The sequence below is a fragment of the Hemibagrus wyckioides genome, linkage group LG27, assembly GCF_019097595.1.
Source record: "Hemibagrus wyckioides isolate EC202008001 linkage group LG27, SWU_Hwy_1.0, whole genome shotgun sequence".
Lineage (NCBI taxonomy): Eukaryota > Metazoa > Chordata > Actinopteri > Siluriformes > Bagridae > Hemibagrus > Hemibagrus wyckioides.
Genome location: NC_080736.1, coordinates 2,026,217 through 2,045,000, shown reverse-complemented (window position 1 = coordinate 2,045,000; position 18,784 = coordinate 2,026,217). Strand labels below are relative to the sequence as shown.

General features: G+C 42.7%; 1 protein-coding gene and 1 long non-coding RNA gene across 5 annotated transcripts in view; one reads left to right on the top strand and one right to left on the bottom strand.

The window, feature by feature from the left end:
- The window catches only part of adamts18 (ADAM metallopeptidase with thrombospondin type 1 motif, 18), a 56,035-nt gene that overhangs the window by 4,002 nt on the left and 33,249 nt on the right, over positions 1–18,784 (top strand). For 2 of the 3 annotated variants that reach the window (XM_058381540.1, XM_058381541.1), the window contains exons 4-10: positions 10,657–10,933; positions 12,900–13,099; positions 13,259–13,342; positions 14,766–14,925; positions 15,254–15,359; positions 17,206–17,343; positions 17,473–17,626. In XM_058381540.1, the coding sequence (XP_058237523.1) occupies positions 10,657–10,933; positions 12,900–13,099; positions 13,259–13,342; positions 14,766–14,925; positions 15,254–15,359; positions 17,206–17,343; positions 17,473–17,626 (1,119 nt within the window). Of the gene's footprint in view, positions 1–10,656; positions 10,938–12,899; positions 13,100–13,258; positions 13,343–14,765; positions 14,926–15,253; positions 15,360–17,205; positions 17,344–17,472; positions 17,627–18,784 lie in introns of those variants that run through there. The other variant, XM_058381542.1, reaches the window with a different exon arrangement.
- LOC131347477 (uncharacterized) overlaps positions 6,880–18,784 on the bottom strand; it is a 47,585-nt gene continuing 35,680 nt past the window's right edge. For both annotated transcript variants that reach the window (XR_009203775.1, XR_009203777.1), the window contains exons 2-3: positions 17,184–17,338; positions 6,880–8,502 (exon numbers count right to left, since the gene is read on the bottom strand). This is a non-coding gene — a long non-coding RNA (uncharacterized LOC131347477). The remainder of the gene's footprint in view (positions 8,503–17,183; positions 17,339–18,784) is intronic.

Below are 18,784 nucleotides of genomic sequence, written 5' to 3'. Positions count from 1 at the left end.
CAGTCAGTGAGCCGTAGATTTATTGAGCAGCTCTAATCTTAGACTCTTAAAAAGAAATCAGTTACAAATAAATAAACCCTGTGTGTGTTGTGCAGTTATGGCAAACTAATCAGCAGTGGTGTGGTGTGAGTGAGTTACTGTAAAGTTGATGATTTTACCATAAAGTGCTTTATTCCTCTTATACCATAATTATATACTTTTCTTTATACTTTTTATCCATTTACAGTTACATTAAACGTTGTGGAAAACGAGTTTACACACTGAGCTGTTGCTATAGAAACGTGTTAAAACAAGCACGCTAATATAAACAGCATATCATGATGTTGTTATATCACGTCATCTTCATGTCCAGCTTCAAAGAGTTTACTGACCGATTGATTAAGCGATATTTCCATGATGCGAGAGTTACGCGAGAGTCTCATTACGCGAGAGTTATCTCCGGGCGTAACGACGACCCGCAGTAGCCGAGACGTTCTGCCACGGAGCCGCAGGACGGCAGATGGAGGTGGATTGTGTTGCTGAAATGGAGAGCAGGCCTGCAGCAGCCTGCAGATCAGGAGCAGGAGGATTTGCTTTGTAAATCCTTCCTTATTTAAAGAAGAGTTTTTAATTACGACTCAGCAGAGGACGCCGCTTGTTTTGGCTCTTATCTCTGACAGCAGGATGAAACCTGGATTGAAAACCTGGATTTCTGTCCCTCTTTCACCCTGCAGAAAGAAAGAAAAAAAACCCCCCAAACACACAGAAGTGCTCCTCCTCCATGTTTCTGTGTCTCAGGAGCGTTTTTTGCGCTTTCCTGCCCTGAGGTCAGCAAAAACTGCACTTTTTCTTTTTTTTTATTTTTTAGATCCTCCGTCTGTTTCAGAAAAGAAACTCGGCTTTGAACTTTCACGCTTCGGTTCACCAGGTGACAGGTTCAGTCCCGCCTTCTCGCCCCGTTCGGCCAATCCTGCATGAATAGGCGAGTTTTAACAGGCTGGGAGAAGAAAACCATCCAGAGACTCTCTCAGTCCACCGACATGCATTATGGACTCTCTCTCTCTCTCTCTCTCTCTCTCTCTCTCTCTCCCTCCCTCCCTCCCTCCCTCCCTCCCTCTCTCTCTCTCTCTCTCTCTCTCTCTCTCTCTGTGCCCAAGCCTCTCGTTTTTAATAACCGACCCTTAAACTTAAACTTCCTTTTAGCTAAAGCATAAAGGAAGCTAATAACCTCTAGTTTATGACGAGAACTAGCCCTGCCTTCGCACCAGCTAGCGGCTGTTAATGACTTTCTTTAAAGAGACATTTTTATCTGTTTAACGATTACGGAAGGAGTCTCCAGTGTCAGTTCTGTAACTTTATAACGTGTCATGTAGCTGTATTAACTAACGAGGTTACAGTTAATGAGACGAGCTGCTCTTCTTCTTTTGAGTAAATGTAGCACTAAACTGATAAAAATATCAAAGTTAAATATTGTAATCATTGATGGAGGAATAATAACGCCATCTTATCGCTGATTGTTTTTGCGTAACTGCACAACACGCAGTTGTTCACGCGTCCGTTTAGTTTGTTTACAGATTTGAGTGAAGTTGTAGATACTCTGGAGATTTTTTTTTTCTCTTTAACAAACATCCCCAGACCCTCTCTCTCACCTCCTAGCTGTGTGTGTGTGAATGTATGAGGTGTGGACAGAAGTGTGTGTGTGTGTGTGTGTGTGTATGTGTGTGTGTGTGTCGTCTCTGCAGCACTTCAGCTGTGTTTATCCAGCGTGGGATCGGCTGCTTCAGGCCGACATGTTAACGTGTGGGATTCCACTTAGAGCCAGTTATGTGATGCTGCCTCCCACTGTGTCTGTCAGTGTGTGTGTGTGTGTGTGTGTGTGAGAGAGAGAGAGAGAAGTAGCTAATCGACACAGACGGACATCTGGGCTGTTTCAGCTTTCGGAGCTTGCAGGATAAGAACATATGTTGAGGAGAAGATTCCACACAAGCAGCTCGCTCCCGTGACGTCCTGAAGGCTCTGACCGAGTTTATGAGCCGAGACACGGCGTTAATGTTTCTCAACATGGCAGAACTCGTAAAAGTTCAGCGTGCGGTTGCAGGCTGAGTGGAATTACGGTGTGGTTTGGAGACTTTTCTTATGAATCTAACGACACTGAACTGCTCTGAACCTCAAGCCAGCATGAAGCTCTAGCATGGAAGATGTAAACACTTTAAATAGCAATTGATAGGCACCGACATCGAGCAGCTAGTCACTTGATGGCATGACCGCTAGCATGGGCGTTCATATTTGTTCCTAGTAACCTCCTCCTGCGTCCTGAAACGAATCCCTGATCCCTTTTAAACTGTTCAGAACACAAGAGAGAAGACGTCAGCGGAGACAGGTGGAGCTCAGGCCATTTGTACATCAAGTGCGTCTCTAATAGGTTCCTTTGTAGCTACAAATAGCCCTCTCATAACTCCTGGGCTCCTGTGGAGCGTGGACGCGGAGGGGGCCGTCCCCTGGCAGATTGTGGTGTGACAGTGATGTAGTGGCTGTCGGAGAGAACGCCGGACCGAGAGGGCCGGCACAGCCAGGCTTTTTCACATCCTCAAATGGCCTCCTGTCACCAGGCATTGTGCTGCGTCTCTCACAGCCTCAGTGACTAATGAGCATCCGAGGAACTGACGTGAGGCGTAACACACGTCTCGGGACGCTGCAGACATTTCATGATCCTGCATTTCTGTGTCTCCTGAGCGGAAAAGAATGGTTAAATAAGGACAGGAGGATGACGCCATCGAGAACTCAGCCGTCACACACTGTAGAGCTTTTCTTTTTTTCAGCTGAAGTGCTCCTTGAGATTTTTAAGTAGGCCTGAAACTTTTCACAACGTTTCTTTTTAACTTGGCGAAAGGAATGTATTGATTTAACAGGAACAATCCAGATTAGCATTCTTACGTTCTAGTTTCTAGCTGAAGAACCAGAAATGGCCAGAAAAAAGTGTGGATTGATCTTACTTATATTTACCAGAAAACTCGTTTTAAAGGAAATAATTGCTGTTGTGTGTATTTTGGGGCATAGGTGGCTCAGGGTTCAAGCCTCAGGAGCCTTCCTCTTCTTCATGCCATGAGCGGCCATTTTGATTCGACATCAGTTGCCTTCCTACTTAGGTCGGAAATTACGAGAACGCAGCATTATGTTGCAAAAAACGCATTTCTGAACGTGAGTGTGTCCGGTGCTGTTTAATGTGATTAGTGTTCATCTGGGTCAGCGTTACAGAGGTTTAAACTAGTCTACATGCTTATTTGTGTTTCGGGAACAGAACTGACTCAAAATATCAAAGGCAGGAATGAACAAAAATAAAGGGCATGAAATAATGAGGGCAGTGGTAGCTTAAGTGGTTAAGGATCTGGGTCGTTGATTGAGGTCCAACCCACCCTGCTCTAGGGGTGCTGCATCACGGCTGACCCTGCCCTCTGACTCCAACCCCCAAGGATGGGATATGTGAAGAAAGAATTTCACTGTGCTGTAATTTACACCTATCAGGCATAACATTATGGCCTAATATTGTGTTGGTCCCCCTTTTACTGCCAAAACAGCCCTGACCCGTCCTGCACTGTGTATTCTGACCCCTTTCTATCAGAACCAGCATTAACCTCTTCAGCAGTTTGAGCAACAGTAACTCGTCTGTTGGATCGGATCACACGGGTCAGCCTTCTCTCCCCACGTGCATCAATGAGCCTCGGCCGCCCATGACCCTGTCTCCAGTTCACCACTGTTCCTTCCTTGGACCACTTCTGATAGATACTGACCACTGCAGACCGGGAACACCCCACAAGAGCTGCAGTTTTGGAGATGCTCTGATCCAGTGGTCTAGCCATCACAATTTGGTCCTTTTGGTCAAACTCACTCAAATCCTTACACTTGTCCATTTTTCCTGCTTCTAACATCAACTTTGAGGACAAAATGTTGACTTGCTGCCTAATATATCCCACCCACTAACAGGTGCCATGATGAGGAGATACTCAGTCTTATTCACTTCACCTGGAACTGCTCACAATGTTATACCTGATCAGTGTATATGTGATAAATAAAGACAACTGAATATTATAAACTAGAGAGATGGAGCTGAGGTTGAGGATCACCTCCATGCTGACTTTGACGTTTCCATAAACACTTAGCTGGGAGCTCTGGATGGGAAATCACAGCTCCGGCTCTCTCTCTGGCTATTTGAGGGTTTGTAAATATGGAACTTCATATCCCTGTAGGATTTTTCCTAGTGTTAGGGATCGTCACAGTTTCGGTGATCCACCCTGCAGGAAAAGCATCACAGGTCGAACTCTGGATTTATCAGATTGTCAAAAAAATAGAAAATGTGCTCTGTGATGTTTCCAGGACAACCTTTATTTTTTGATCCCAAAGAGAATATAAAATGGGTGTCTACAGATCGAAAGATGGTTTCCATCATTTAACGTCACAGTTGGGATAGAAATGTCACATTTACCTCACAAAAAGTAAAGACACCCCTGAAAGATGTGTTGCACTAGAAAAAAGAGAGCTACGTGAATTATCTGTGGATTAAAGCTGCTCAGTTTTGCTTGTAAAGATATGAAACACTTTACACTAGTAAACAGTGACAGACTTCACTTAAATGAGGCCTCAGAACTCCTAGACCAGCACGTCTCTAAGGGTTTTATTCCTCCGACATGATGAAGATTTATTCATTAACAATCACGGCATCATGCTCTATATCTGTCTATAGTTACATATAACAAGATTATTTGTCTTCTCAATCTGTTAATAAACCCTCATTCCTTCATCTGTGTCTCTTTTTTTGTCTCCTGAGGTTAATAAGGTGAAATAACCAAGTCAGTTTTTTTTAAGAAACGGTAAAGAAGGAAGGAAGGACGTTCATATGGTCAGTGTGATGTTGGATATACTGATAGTGTATCATGGAGTAAAGATTAGTTTATCTCTAAAAACACACCTGAAGAACACAGGAATGTTCTGAAGACCAAACTATTCCAGATTAAAGGATGTAAGGAGCGCTATAAGAGCAGAGCTGTGTTCATACACACACCAATCCACTTTCTACTGCTGCAGCTACTGCTGGACTTCCTGTACATCCTGAGTGACCCATGTCTCGTCCAATCAGAGGGAAGAATTCCATTCACACACTACACCTACCTTTTCCACTCTGTCTGAATTATCCTAATGTTTTTTTTTAAATTTATTGTTGCGTTACCAGATTTGTTGCCATGTTTCTGGATTTGTTAACATACTTTTTCCTTTAGTTTCACCAAAATCAGTGTATCTGTTTGAATAATCCTGATAAAAACGGAACTTTACAATCCCAGGGATCTCTGTGATTCCTCCAGGTGGAAGCTCAGGAACATCCCTTACATCATGCTTCCTTCTCATTTACAAACACCAGCCATTTCAAAGCGCTCTTTTCCGTCTCCATGCAGCACTAAAGGCATGTTTAAAGGAAACCCCGATGACCCACGATGCTCGTCTCCCACACTAAACGCTGTTGTGGTCAGACGCAGTGCTGCTGCGATCCAGATGTGTTTAAACGCTCGATAATAAGCAGCCTCTGGTTTCTCGCCGCTCTCTCCTCGGCCTTTAACAGCGTGTAAGCACTTACTAATTTAGAATATAATATCACGTTTGCGAGCCCTGAAAGTAGTTAGTTTACATCATAAAAGCACGCTCATTATGCGTATTTTTTCCCCTGGGTCGAAGACCGAGCAGTAAATTGTTTCCCATGTTAGCGCAAAAGACACGCGTGGTCAGAATTGCTAATGTTGTGTAGTCAGAGAGAGACCACATGAAGAAAAAAAAGTGGTTTAGGTTTCCAGAGTCAGACTGTGGAGCGGTCGTTCTGTGAAGTCGGAGGGATTTTTGGGTGAAATTAAAAGCCGGTGTTAAACACGAGTCGACCCTGGACCACCAGACGTACACGTGAACCTGAGAAGAGTCAGACGTCTGCCACAGACTTCGGCGTGAAACCACATGAATGAATAAAATTCCAGGTCTGAAGGAATTCTTGGTTTTAGTTTCTGTCGTGTTTTGATCCCCGCTTTAGAACGTCCTTTACAGAAACGTCTCGATTCTCATCTGCGATAATCACACGATTGTAATGACACGTTTCCGCGTCACGTAAATTTGGAGGGAGGATCAATAAGATGGGGAAAAAAAAGCTGAGCTTGAAGTCAACTTTAGAGGGTTTTTTTTTTGCATCCTTTTATTCTTTAATCGTTGCATCGGTCAGCTTTCAGCAGGAAGGAATAATTCAATAATGACCTCAGAAAGTTCACTGACCGATTAGTTCATCAGGAGCTCTTGATCACACAATTCCACGTGACTATAAACTGTTAAAGAACGGACATTATCTACTCACCAAAATCAGGATGAGGTTCCCTTCTGAGCCTGGTTCCTCTCAGGGTTTCTACCTCAGATCATCTCAGGGAGTTTTTTCCTCACCATCATTGCCTTCTCACATGAGACGAGAACACAAGAACATAAAACTAGCAAAGAAACATATATCTTTATTTAGGTTCTTTGAATACTGAAAGAGACATTAGAACGTTTCTCAGATAAAAAACAAAACAGAAAGAGACGATGGATTTTATTCGAATATTTAATCAGGGACAGCGTGACGTTCCTGTACTGACCCTAGGAGACGCCGACGCTCTGGTCAGATTCTGGGTTTTACTAAATTTTTTGTAGGAAACATCTGATTCCGGATTAAACCTTGGATCCTAAAGATGTTCTCCAGCAGGCTTTATCACGGTAACCATGGCGACTAAAAATATGACACGCCCACAAACGCACAAAACACAGCTTTCAGTAACATAAGCTACATTACTGCGTGCATGTTAATGATGGATACTTAATAGACTGAACACGCGCACACACACACACACACACTCATACACACACACACACACAAACACACACTCAAAAACACACTCACACACACACATTCTCACATGCACACAAACACACACTCATACACACACACGCACAAACACAAACATACACACACTCAAAAACACACTCACACACACACATTCTCACATGCACACAAACACACACACACACACACACATAGAGTGTATAATTTTCCTGGTTTAAATAACAGGGTCAGTTTGGTGTTTGATGATGAACACACAGAAACTCCTCTGATTACTGAATGGAAATTACAGTGTAGTTTTTCATGCAGCTTTTCTTCCTGACCAGTAAAGAGTCTGCCCACGATCTGCTCTGAGGATTAAAATGCCGGCCGTATCACACCGCCGCCGAGCGGTCATGTAACTACGAGTTTCTGGGTTTGTTTAATAAGCAGATTTTAAAAATACACACGTACTGCCCATCTCTTTAAACTCCCCCAGTCCACTCACATACTGTACACAGAGCTCACTCTACTGTAGCCAACACTGTCATTTAGCAGTGTTAGCATGTAGTCGCTATAGTGTTAGCTGCACTATTAGCTATACCATGGTATATAATGTTCACTGTGATGCTAGCTATAACGTTAGCTGTAATATTAGCGGTTAACTGTGACATTAGGTATAATGTTAGCTGTAATATTAGTTGTTCTTTGAGGTATAATGCTAACAGTGACGTTAGCTATAATGTTAGCTGTAATATTAGCTAAGTAATATTAGTTAATTGTGATGGAACTATAACGTTAACTGCACCGTGAGGTATAATGCTAACTATAACGTTAGCTATAATATTAGCTGTTCACTGTGACGGTATAACGATAGCTGTAATATTAGCTGTACTGTACTGTATAATGGTCACATTGAGGTTAGCTATAATGTTAGCTGTAATATTAGCAGTATTGTGAGGTATATTGCTAATGATGGCGTTAGCTATAATGCTAGCTGTTCACTGTGACAGTTGGTATAATGATAGCTGTAATATTAGCTGTACTGTGGTGTATTGCTGACCGTGACATTAGTTATAATGTTAGCTGTAATGAACGGGCTCGCTCCATTTACTCATCCCTCAGGAGTGAAGTCTCTTCCTGGCTGTGGGCTCGCTCCATTTACTCATCCCTCAGGAGTGAAGTCTCTTCCTGGCTGTGGGCTCGCTCCGTTCACTCATCCCTCAGGAGTGAAGTCTCTTCCTGGCTGTGGGCTCGCTCCGTTCACTCATCCCTCAGGAGTGAAGTCTCTTCCTGGCTGTGGGCTCGCTCTGTTCCCTCCACATCGGTTCGGATCAGATGACCTGGTTGTGTTGTTGTTGTTGTGCAGTCATGCAGTAAACCTGGCTCTTCTCGTCTCCACCCTGAGCGTTTTGATGGGAGCTTCAGAAGGCTTAATTGCCCCGAGGGTGAACGGGGTGAGGATGAGAAGGGACTGGTGTCTTTTTGACCCAGTGGCCCACGACTCCGTAACCATCTCCCAGTGTTTCCACAGTGACTCCTTCACCCTGTGGTTTACTTTCTCACTTCAGCCCCACCTTTATGGTCTCTTCACCACTGAGAGGTTTTTGGTGCCTCGGATGTGTCCAGGCCATCTTCTTATGATTTTTCTAACAATAAAAACAATAAATAAATATTTATGAATAGCAATATATATATTTTTTATTAACCAACATAATTATTTTTAGATTGATTATGAAATCACATTTCAGTTATCTGGATATCTGGAAATTTATTTAGAGGTGAAAACGAATTAAAAATGTTTATTATAAAATTTATTTATTTACTTTGAACAAAATCTTCCGCATTCTAAAGCTTTTATTTTAATTTAAAGGCTTTAATGTATTGAAACTGTCCTAAATGAAAGAAAAAAATGGGCTAAATTGGTTTCTTTTGGTTAGATTTTGTTTTCTACTGAACATAATGAAACAAAACAAAAAGTCATAATTTAGTAATAATTTAATAAATAATAAAAAATAATAACAGTAATATTAATAATCATCATAATTATTATTATTTAATTTATGCTAATTTGATGTTAAATAAAAAGCCAGTTCCTGTCTTTTACATTACGTTATAGCAGCTATAAACCTTTCTCTTTCCATGAGCAGCCTCTCTTTATTCTTTCTCTTTAATAAGAGAAAAAAAAACGTGACCATAAAAAACCACTAAGAAGTGTCTTGAAGCTGTGGGAAAACGTAAAGTTCCAGCTTTACCTCTGACTGTTACACAGCACTGACACTGGAGACTCCTTCCACAGGGTACAGAAACACACATTTCCACAATTACACACACATATCTAAACCATTCAGTCCTCGTGAACAAGCTGTTACCATGGAAACGGTAACATATCAGAAAGCGCGCATTAATCTAAAGCTGCGACTGTCAGAGCTGCTGTTAGAGAACCGAATCAACACCTGATTACTGATCAGAAGTGCTGCGAAAGTGACGTGAAATCTTTTATTACTGCGGAGAAATATGTGAGGAATACACTGTATTGCCAAAAGTTTTGGGACATCTGTCTTTACATGCACATGAATGTAATACGGAGTTGTCCTGCCCTTTACAGCTATAACAGCTTCAACTCTTCTGGGAAGCAGAACCCTAACCCCAAACTGTTCCCACAAAGAGCATGAAATTGTCCAAAATGTCTTGGTATGAATCTGAAGCATTAAGAGTTCCTTTCACTGGAACTAAGGGGCTGAGCCCAACCCCTGAAAAACAACACCTGAACTCAATTATTTTGATTGCGTGAAAGAATCGTAGATTTTGTGCATTGGGTTTGTCTTAAATGTTGAGAGATGGCTGTGTTTCTTCTACATTTTACATAGTGTGTGTGTGAGACAGAGAGAGAGAGAGAGAGAGAGAGAGAGAGAGATATGTTGGTATCATGACAGGTGAAGTTTTAGTTCAACTCACGCCTCATTTATCAAACTTATAATCAACCTCCATCTTCACTTAGCTGTCAAACACACACACACACACACACACACACACACACACATGCCCTCATGTATGAACAAAAATACACACGGTTTAAGAAACTAAGACGCTTTAGACATGTTTTGGGAACAAAGAATATTATTTTGATCGTTTAAAGGAAATTTAGAGCAGTTTCTACACAGGAACTCTGTCAGGAACTGAAAAACCTTCTCCAGAAACTTTGAGCTAGCTGCTGAAACAAAACGGCTTAACAAAACGGCTGAGTTGATCATGTTCTCAGCTGAAACACGTATGAGGCGTTGTGGAGCGTTAGCAGTAAAGCAGCTAAGTGTGCGGTGATGTGATCTGACGCTGCAGATTCATTTCACGCATTTTTCCTGACCGATTGAATCGGTTTGACCTCGTTATGTGTTTTCTTTGACTTTACGAGCGCATGACTTGCCTTGTTAGCCAGTTAAGTAAGGAATGCCTGGAATGACACTCCCGCTTTTGATCTTTACGTCTCCACTCTGATCTGTGTTTCCGTGTTTTGTCTGAGCTCCAAAGCCAGGCCTGGTGTGAAAGACAACGTTCCCTCAGAGATCAATAACCTGTCAGAGTCACATCATCAAATAAAGTCTCTATCTATCTATCTATCTATCTATCCATCTATCCATCCATCCATCCATCCATCCATCCATTTATCTTTTTATCCATCCTGTGTCTGTAGCCTTCCAGCCATGCACCTACATACATCTATCATCAGGTCTGATCTGCATTTTCTTTCTCTATGCTTTACAGTCATGTCTGATCTATATTTTTGTTCTCTCTGTGCTCTACAGTCAGGTCTGATCCGGATGTCGAGTGAGGAGTTCTTCATCACCCCTCTACCCAAACATTTGGCATTGGAGCACAACTACAGCGCCCCTGCTGGACACCATCCACACGTCATTTACAAACGCTCAGCAGAACGGCGTGTCCACAGCGACAGAACAGATAGATCAGACACGTATCACCACAATCACCACCACCACCACCATCATAATCATCATCGTCGTCGTCATGACTACCAGCATGGGAAGTTCCAGAGGCAACACTTCTGTGGGCGCCGCAAGCAATGTATGTAAGGACGCATTCTCCTTTTTCTATTTTAACAGAACATAGCTAACATCCATAACCTACAGTGCAAAAAAATAAAGAAACAAATCCGGAAACACAAGGACGAATCAGACAGAGCGGAAAAGGTAGGTATAGTGTGTGAATGGAATTCCTACCTCTGATTGGATGAGACATCTGTCACTCAGGATATACAGGAAGTAGGAAATTGTGTATCTAACTTTATTTCTTCTACATGTGTGGAGTTCTGCCTTCACTTTAAAACACCTTTTTCGATAGAGAGAGACAGAGAGAGAGAGAGAGAGAGAGAGATGGAGGGAAAGAGAGAGAGAGGGAGAGAGAGAGAGTGATAGAGAGAGGGAGAGAGAGAGAGAGAGATAGAGTGATGGAGGGAAAGAGAGAGAGAGGGAGAGAGAGGGAGAGAGAGAGAGAGAGGGAAAGAGAGAGAGAGATAGAGTGATGGAGGGAAAGAGAGAGAGAGAGAGATAGAGAGGGAAAGAGAGAGAGAGAGAGAGAGAGCGCTACTGTGAGGAAGGACGTTCATATGGTCAGTGTGATGTTGGATATACTGATAGTGTATCATGGAGTAAAGATTAGTTTATCTCTAAAAACACACCTGAAGAACACAGGAATGTTCTGAAGACCAAACTATTCCAGATTAAAGGATGTAAGGAGCGCTATAAGAGCAGAGCTGTGTTCATACACACACCAATCCACTTTCTACTGCTGCAGCTACTGCTGGACTTCCTGTACATCCTGAGTGACCCATGTCTCGTCCAATCAGAGGGAAGAATTCCATTCACACACTACAGCTACCTTTTCCACTTTGTTTGATTCGTCCTTGTGTTTTGGGGGTTTATTGTTGTGTTTTGGGGGTTTATTGTTGTGTTTTGGGGGTTTATTGTTGTGTTTTGGGGGTTTGTTGTTGTGTCTGGGGGTTTGCTGTTGTGTCTGGGGTTTTTTGTGGTGTTTTGGGGTTTGTTGTTGTGTCTGGGGGTTTGCTGTTGTGTCTGGGGTTTTTTGTGGTGTTTTGGGGTTTGTTGTTGTGTCTGGGGGTTTGTTGTTGTGTCTGGGGTTTTTTGTGGTGTTTTGGGGTTTGTTGTTGTGTCTGGGGGTTTGTTGTTGTGTCTGGGGTTTTTTGTGGTGTTTTGGGGTTTGTTGTTGTGTCTGGGGGTTGTTTGTTGTGTTTTGGGGGTTTGTTGTTTTTTTCACTCTGTCTCTTTGTCTGTCTCTCTGTCTGTCTGTATCTTTTCACTCTGTCTTTTTGTCTGTCTGTCTGTTTATCTGTCTGTCTTATTCTTTTTATCCGCACCCCCTCCCCTACACCCGTCTGGCTCTATATTTTTCTGTCTGTATCTTTCTCTTCCCTCTGTCTTTCTGTCTGTGATGATTTTCAGTCGACTCAGCGGTTTTGGAATCTAAAGTGCGTGCTGCTCTCATTACCAGCACATTTGTGTGGATCTGAGGATCTTCATCACTTCTACTCAGTGGGAATTCTTCAGTAGATGATTCAGTGAATGACAGGAAACAGCTGCTGAAGTGAATATTTCCTGTTTGCTGGATCCACCACTGAGTTCATTATCCCTCTCTGTCTCTGTATATCAGTCTGTTTAGCTACTTATCTGTCCGTCTGTCTATCTATCTGTCCGTTACCTCTCTCTCTTCTATCTGTCTGCCTTTCAGTCTCTTCATCCAACTATGTTTGACTTTCTGTCTATCTGTCTGTCTCTGTGTCTCTCTGGTTTGTCTGTTTATCTTGTTATCTGTCTTGTTGTGTATATCAATCTTTCTTTCTATCTGTCTGTCAGTATTAGTGTGTCTTTCTTTCTATGCGTGTTTGCCTGTTGCTTTCTCTCTCTCTCTCCCCATCTGTCTATCTGTCATTTTTGGCACTGTCTCCTGTCTCTCCCTTTCACTTTATCAGTTTATCTCTAAGTCTATTTACTTATCTCTCTCTCTCTGGGTACAGACACTCCTAAGCCCCCTGCAGAGGATCACTTTGTAATGCCTGATGAGTTTGAGCCTCCAGGCCGGATAAAGCGATCACCGATCTCGTCTAATAAAGCCGGAGCTCTGAATGTGGAAACTCTGGTGGTGGCCGACAGGAAGATGGTGGAGAAACATGGGCGGGAAAACGTCACCACCTACATCCTCACCATCATGAACATGGTGAGAGGAGACCAGCCTTCATCTCTCTCTCTCTCTCTCTCTCTTACACACACACACACACTCACACACACACGATTATCATTATTATGAAGGAATAAAGACGTTGAGTAAAGCCTCTGTGTGTGTGTGTGTGTGTGTGTGTGTTTGTGTTTTAATCAGGTCTCCGGCCTGTTTAAAGACGGCACCATCGGGTCAGATATCAACATCGTGGTGGTCAGCCTCCTCCTGCTCGAGCAAGAGCCAGTAAGATGGAGTAGCTCTGAGTTTATGTTTGTGATGAAGATCCTGTACACACTGTTTAATCACTCAGGATTTATTCACACAGAGATGAAATTAAACTCACTCTGCCAGAGCTTTGTGTCTTGGTGAAAAAATCCAGAGTGAAAAAAATCCAACAGATAAACAGTACAAAGAGATTTTCCCCTTTTTATTAAAAATATATTATTATTATTATTATTATTATTTTTTTTTTTATAAATAAACAGTTCAGAAAAGCTTTTTCGCTGCTTGAAGCTGTGCCATAACCAGCCTGTCTGTCTCCCTCTGTCTGTCTGTCTGTCTGTCTGACTGCTCAGTTTGTCTGTCTGTCTGTCTCTCTCTGTTTGTCTGACTGCCTGTCTGTCAATCTGTCTGTCTCTTGTTTGTCTTTCTATCTGTCTGTGTCCCTCTGTTTGTTTGTCTGTCTGTCTGACCATTTGTTTGTCTGTCAGTCTGTCTGTCTCCCTCTGTTTGTCTGTCTGTCTCCCTCTCTGTTGGTCTGTGTCTTCTTCTGTCTATCTCCCTCTGTTTGTCTGTCTGTCTCCCTCCCTCTCTGTTTGTCTGTCTGTCTTCTCCTGTTTATTTGTCTGTCTCTCTCCCTCTGTTTGTCTGTCTGTCTTCTACTGTTTGTTTGTTTGTCTGTCTGTTGCCTCTTTGTCTTTCTATTTGTCTGTCTCACTCTGTCTGTCTGTGTCCCTCTGTTTGTCAGTCTGTCTCCATCTGTTTGTCTGTCTGTCTGTCATCTTGTCTGCCTGACCCTCTGTCTGTCTCTTTCTGTCCGTCTTCCTTTGTTTGTCTGTCTGTCTATCCCCCTCTGTTTGTCTGTCTGTCTAACTCTCTGTTGGTCTGTCTGTCTCCCTCTGTTTGTCTGTATGCTTATCTTACTGTCTCTGTCCGTCTCCTTCTTTGTCTCTGCCTATCAGTCCCCTTCTATCTTCCAGTATCTGTCCGTCTTCCTCTGTCCATCCATCTGTCTGTGCATACGACTGTCTCTATGTCTGTCTTCTTGTCTGTCTGACCCTCTTTGTATGTCTGTCTCCCTGTCTTCCTCTTTCTGCTGTTTGTCTGTTTATGTCTGTCTGTCTGTCCCCCTCTGTCTGTCTCTCTATGTCTCTCTCACTGTCTCTCGCACATAACATGAATATTTAAAAACTTTATTGCACTGTGTTATATCAGTATTTCAGGCAGCTTTTTAAAAATCATAACCCTTTTTATAATAATAAGCTCCGCCTTGTTTCCTGCTTTTAGATGAAGACAGTTATATAGATCCATGTGAGAGAATTCCTTTGATCTTTAATCGTTAATCACTGAATAATAAACAAAAGTGTTAATGAAGCATTTTCATTTGTATTGTTTATTAATCTCCATCTTCGCTCTGTTTAATCATCTCTCTCTCTCTCTCTCTCAGTTGGGTCTCTCCATCTCTCACCATGCTGATCAGACCCTGAACAGTTTCTGTCAGTGGCAGTCAGGGCTGATGGGTAAAAACGGCAAGAGACACGATCACGCTGTTCTCCTCACAGGCCTCGATATCTGCTCATGGAAGAATGAACCATGTGACACCTTGGGTAAGCAGTTTTTAACGCAAACTAATGCACTGTCACTTATATACACCACAAGGTCACAAGGGCGGTGGTGCTGGTGGTTAAGGCTCTGAGTCGTTGACCAGAAGATCAGGGGTTCAAGCCCCAGCACTGCCAAGTTGCCACTGTTGGGCCCTTGAGCAAGGACCTTAACCCTCTCTGCTCCAGGGGCTCCGTATCATGGCTGACCCTGCGCTCGGACCCCAACCTCCAAGTCTGGGATATGCGAAGGAAGAATTTCACTGTGCTGTAATGTATATGTGACAAATAAAGGCTATTTCTATCTGACTCCACCCCTTTCTCCACCCTGTAGGCTTTGCCCCCATCAGTGGGATGTGCAGTAAATATCGCAGCTGCACCATAAACGAAGACACTGGGCTGGGCCTCGCCTTCACCATCGCACATGAGTCAGGGCACAAGTACGTCCACTCACACTCACACTCACACTCTGATCTAGTAAATGGGGATTGGCAGTTCTTCTTGAACATCCTTGGAAGGGTTTCTGAGTAAAGTCGGTGTGTCCGCCCTCCTGAATTTGTAGTCAAGTGGGCGTGGCATCTCCACCACAAACAATTTGAGAGAGGTGTGGCCTCTTTTACTGAACTTTAGAGAGAGAGGTGTGGCCTCTTTTACTGAGCTGTAGTGAAGGGGGTGTGGCCTTACCGAGTCTTAGTGAGGGAGGTGTGGCCTCTTTTACTGCGCTGTAGTGAAGGGGGTGTGGCCTTACCATCTGGGTGAGATGTGGCCTCTGTGCCAGAGTTCTCATAAAGGGGGTGTGGCCTCTGCAACTGAGTTCCAGTAAAGTGAGTGCATACCTAAGAGTCCTATCAGGTGTTAAGAGTAAATCAGGTGTGGCCTCTGTGCCTGTGCTCTAGCAAAGGAAGTGCGGCCTCTTTGCTTAAGAATTCTAGTAAATGGGGAGTGGCCTTTGAATTGTAGCAAAGCGGGTGTGTCCTTTGTACCTGGGAGTCCTATAAAACAGGGTGTGTCCTCTGTGTCTGAGTTATAGTAATGTGGGTGTGGCCTCTGTACTTGAGATTCCTAGTAAATGGGGAGTTTGAATTCTATTAAGGGGGCGTGGCATCTGTGCCTAAAAATCCTAGTAAGGAGGTGTGGCCTTGACCGAGCTTTTTTTTTGGCAAATAAAAAAAAAATTCAATCAAATGATATATGAGTGTATCAAATAAGTCTGAATCCAATTTAAATAAAAAAGTCACTTCGTCCTTTTCCTCTTCCTCCTCCTCCTCCTCCTCCTCCTCGTCTTCATCCTGGAGAATAAATCTACAGCAGCACTGCAGGCTTCAGGCTTCTGTTTGTGTTTATGCGTTTCCATTGAGATAAAAGGAAGTGTGTATCTGACAGGAGATTACTGATTCATTGCTTTTCTTCCCTCTCTCTGAGGCTGTCAGGAGCTCAGTGTGAACTGCTGCTGAGGTCCATCGCTGCTGAAGGCGTAATCACGTCGCTCTGATAAAAGGAGCTGTTATACGGACGTCTGAAACAACTTCAGGGCAAAAATGAAAGTCCATCATCTTAAAACTGTTCAGTGCTGACAGGCTGAGCTGACTTCATATTTCACTTGTGAGGAGCTTGCAGGTGTAACATGAGGAGATACATCTGAAAAAAACCCAGCATAGTCGAGCAAAACACATGGATGAAGACCGAAGCCATAGATACAGAGATACAGTAATAACGGATGTGATTTATTTTACTGTTGTGTAAGCAAAGAGGAAGGAATCATCGTAAATGTTGGAGTGCCTCAGGGGCGGGTTTCAGGTCCGATGACATTCCAGAAAACGGGAAAAAAGCTATTTTCACACACATTTCCAATAACGTTCATTAAAACTACATGAAAAGTCAATCAATTTAATTCTGTATCACACACCTCGACTTTGTGGATTTTATGTCTCTTCAGTAGCTGTTTCATCTTTTTCCAAAGTCACTGAGAGCTAAATTATTTATTTAAAAAAAAATCTATAGTCAGTGTATATGATGAGAAATGATAAAGGGAACTGAAATATATGGGGTTAAATAAAAACGTTCCCTCACTGCTAGGGGGTCACTTGAGGGGGTGGGGTCAGAGCTCAGGGGCAGCTATGATACAGCCCCCCTGGAGCAGGGAAGGTTAATGGCCTTGCTCAAATGGCCAACACTGGAGCTTGGTGGTGCTGGGGCTTGAACCCTGATCCTCCGAATCAACAACCCAGACCCTTAACCACTTGAGCCATGACTGTCCCTCTCACCTGATGTCTCACTCCGTCTCAGTTTCGGGATGATCCACGACGGAGAGGGGAACCCCTGCAGGAAGGCGGAGGGGAACATCATGTCTCCTACTCTGGCGGGGAACAACGGCGTGTTCTCCTGGTCGTCCTGCAGCCGCCAGTACCTCAACCGCTTCCTGGGGTAAGAGTGATGTTCCACGCACACATGCGCACACACACACACACACACACACACACATGCACGCACACACACACACACGCACACGAGGGGAGTTAATGTCATGCATGTGTACGTGTGTGTTGTTCACAGCACAGCTCAGGCCTCGTGTTTGGTGGATGAGCCGAAGCTGATTGGTCAGTATAAATACCCCGAGCAGCTCCCGGGGCAGATCTATGATGCAGACACTCAGTGCAAGTGGCAGTTCGGCTCCAAGGCTAAGACATGCAGACTCGACTTTGTCAAGGTAATGAAAACGAACAAAGTGCAGTCACTAATGTACAGCCAAGACGTTTAAGGTCCTTTCTGTTAGTCTGTCTGTCTGTCTGTCTGTCTCTCTGTCTGTCTATCCATGTGTCTCTCTGTCTATGTGTCTGTCTATAAGTTCTGTTAATTGTCATGAGTAATTACATGATTAATTGAAATCTTCACATTCATCAAGTTTAAATGAGTTCATAAGTATAAATAACATCAGCTTAAACTGCAGTTTTGGTTTGGTTTAAAAACTAATATTAAATAAACATAAAAAATAAATATAAAAACAAAAAATATAGGGAAAAGCTGTTTCTGTGGTGTAAAGTTCTTTAATCAGAAAAATAAAATGCTGAAGAATATATATATATATATATATATATATATATATATATATATATATATATATATATATATATATATATATATGGAAAATGTAAAAAGTTCACGCTACAGTGATATTATATCAAGGACAAGGGACCATAGAAAACCTCTGGGATCAGCCGAGTCGCCGTGTAGAGGCTCGTAACCCTGCACCCCAGAACCTCAATGACCTGAGGGCCGCCCTTCAAGAAGAGTGGAATGCCATGCCTCAGCAGACAATAAGTCGACTCGTGAACAGCATGAGACGTCGTGGTCAAGCTGTAATTGATGGTCAAGGGCACATGACAGATTATTGAGACATTGAGATTTTTTGTTGTGGTATATCCAACACTGTTGTTGGCTTTTGTTTCAATAAATTGTTTGAGATGAGGAAATCACCATCGCAGCTTCTACTTAAATGCCCTACTTTCATGATATAATATCACTGTAGTGTGAACTTTTTACATTTTCCATAAATTTCACCCAAAAGCCAAATATCCTTAACTTTTGTGAGTAGTGTATATAGGGGAATGTTGTGTATGTATTTAATAATAATAATATTAATAATTATAATAATAATAATGATGGTGATGACAAACAGAAGGAAGAGTTAGCTGGTTTGGTTTTTGTAGGCGTAAAAAATTAATTAATTAAACAAACAAACTAACTAACAAAAATGCTCTCAAATCTGAAGTAAATTTTCAGAGGCAGGGACTCACACGACCGACTCAAATCTGACTCTGGTCTCTTCTGAAACTTGAACTTGAACCAAACTCATTCTATGTAAAAA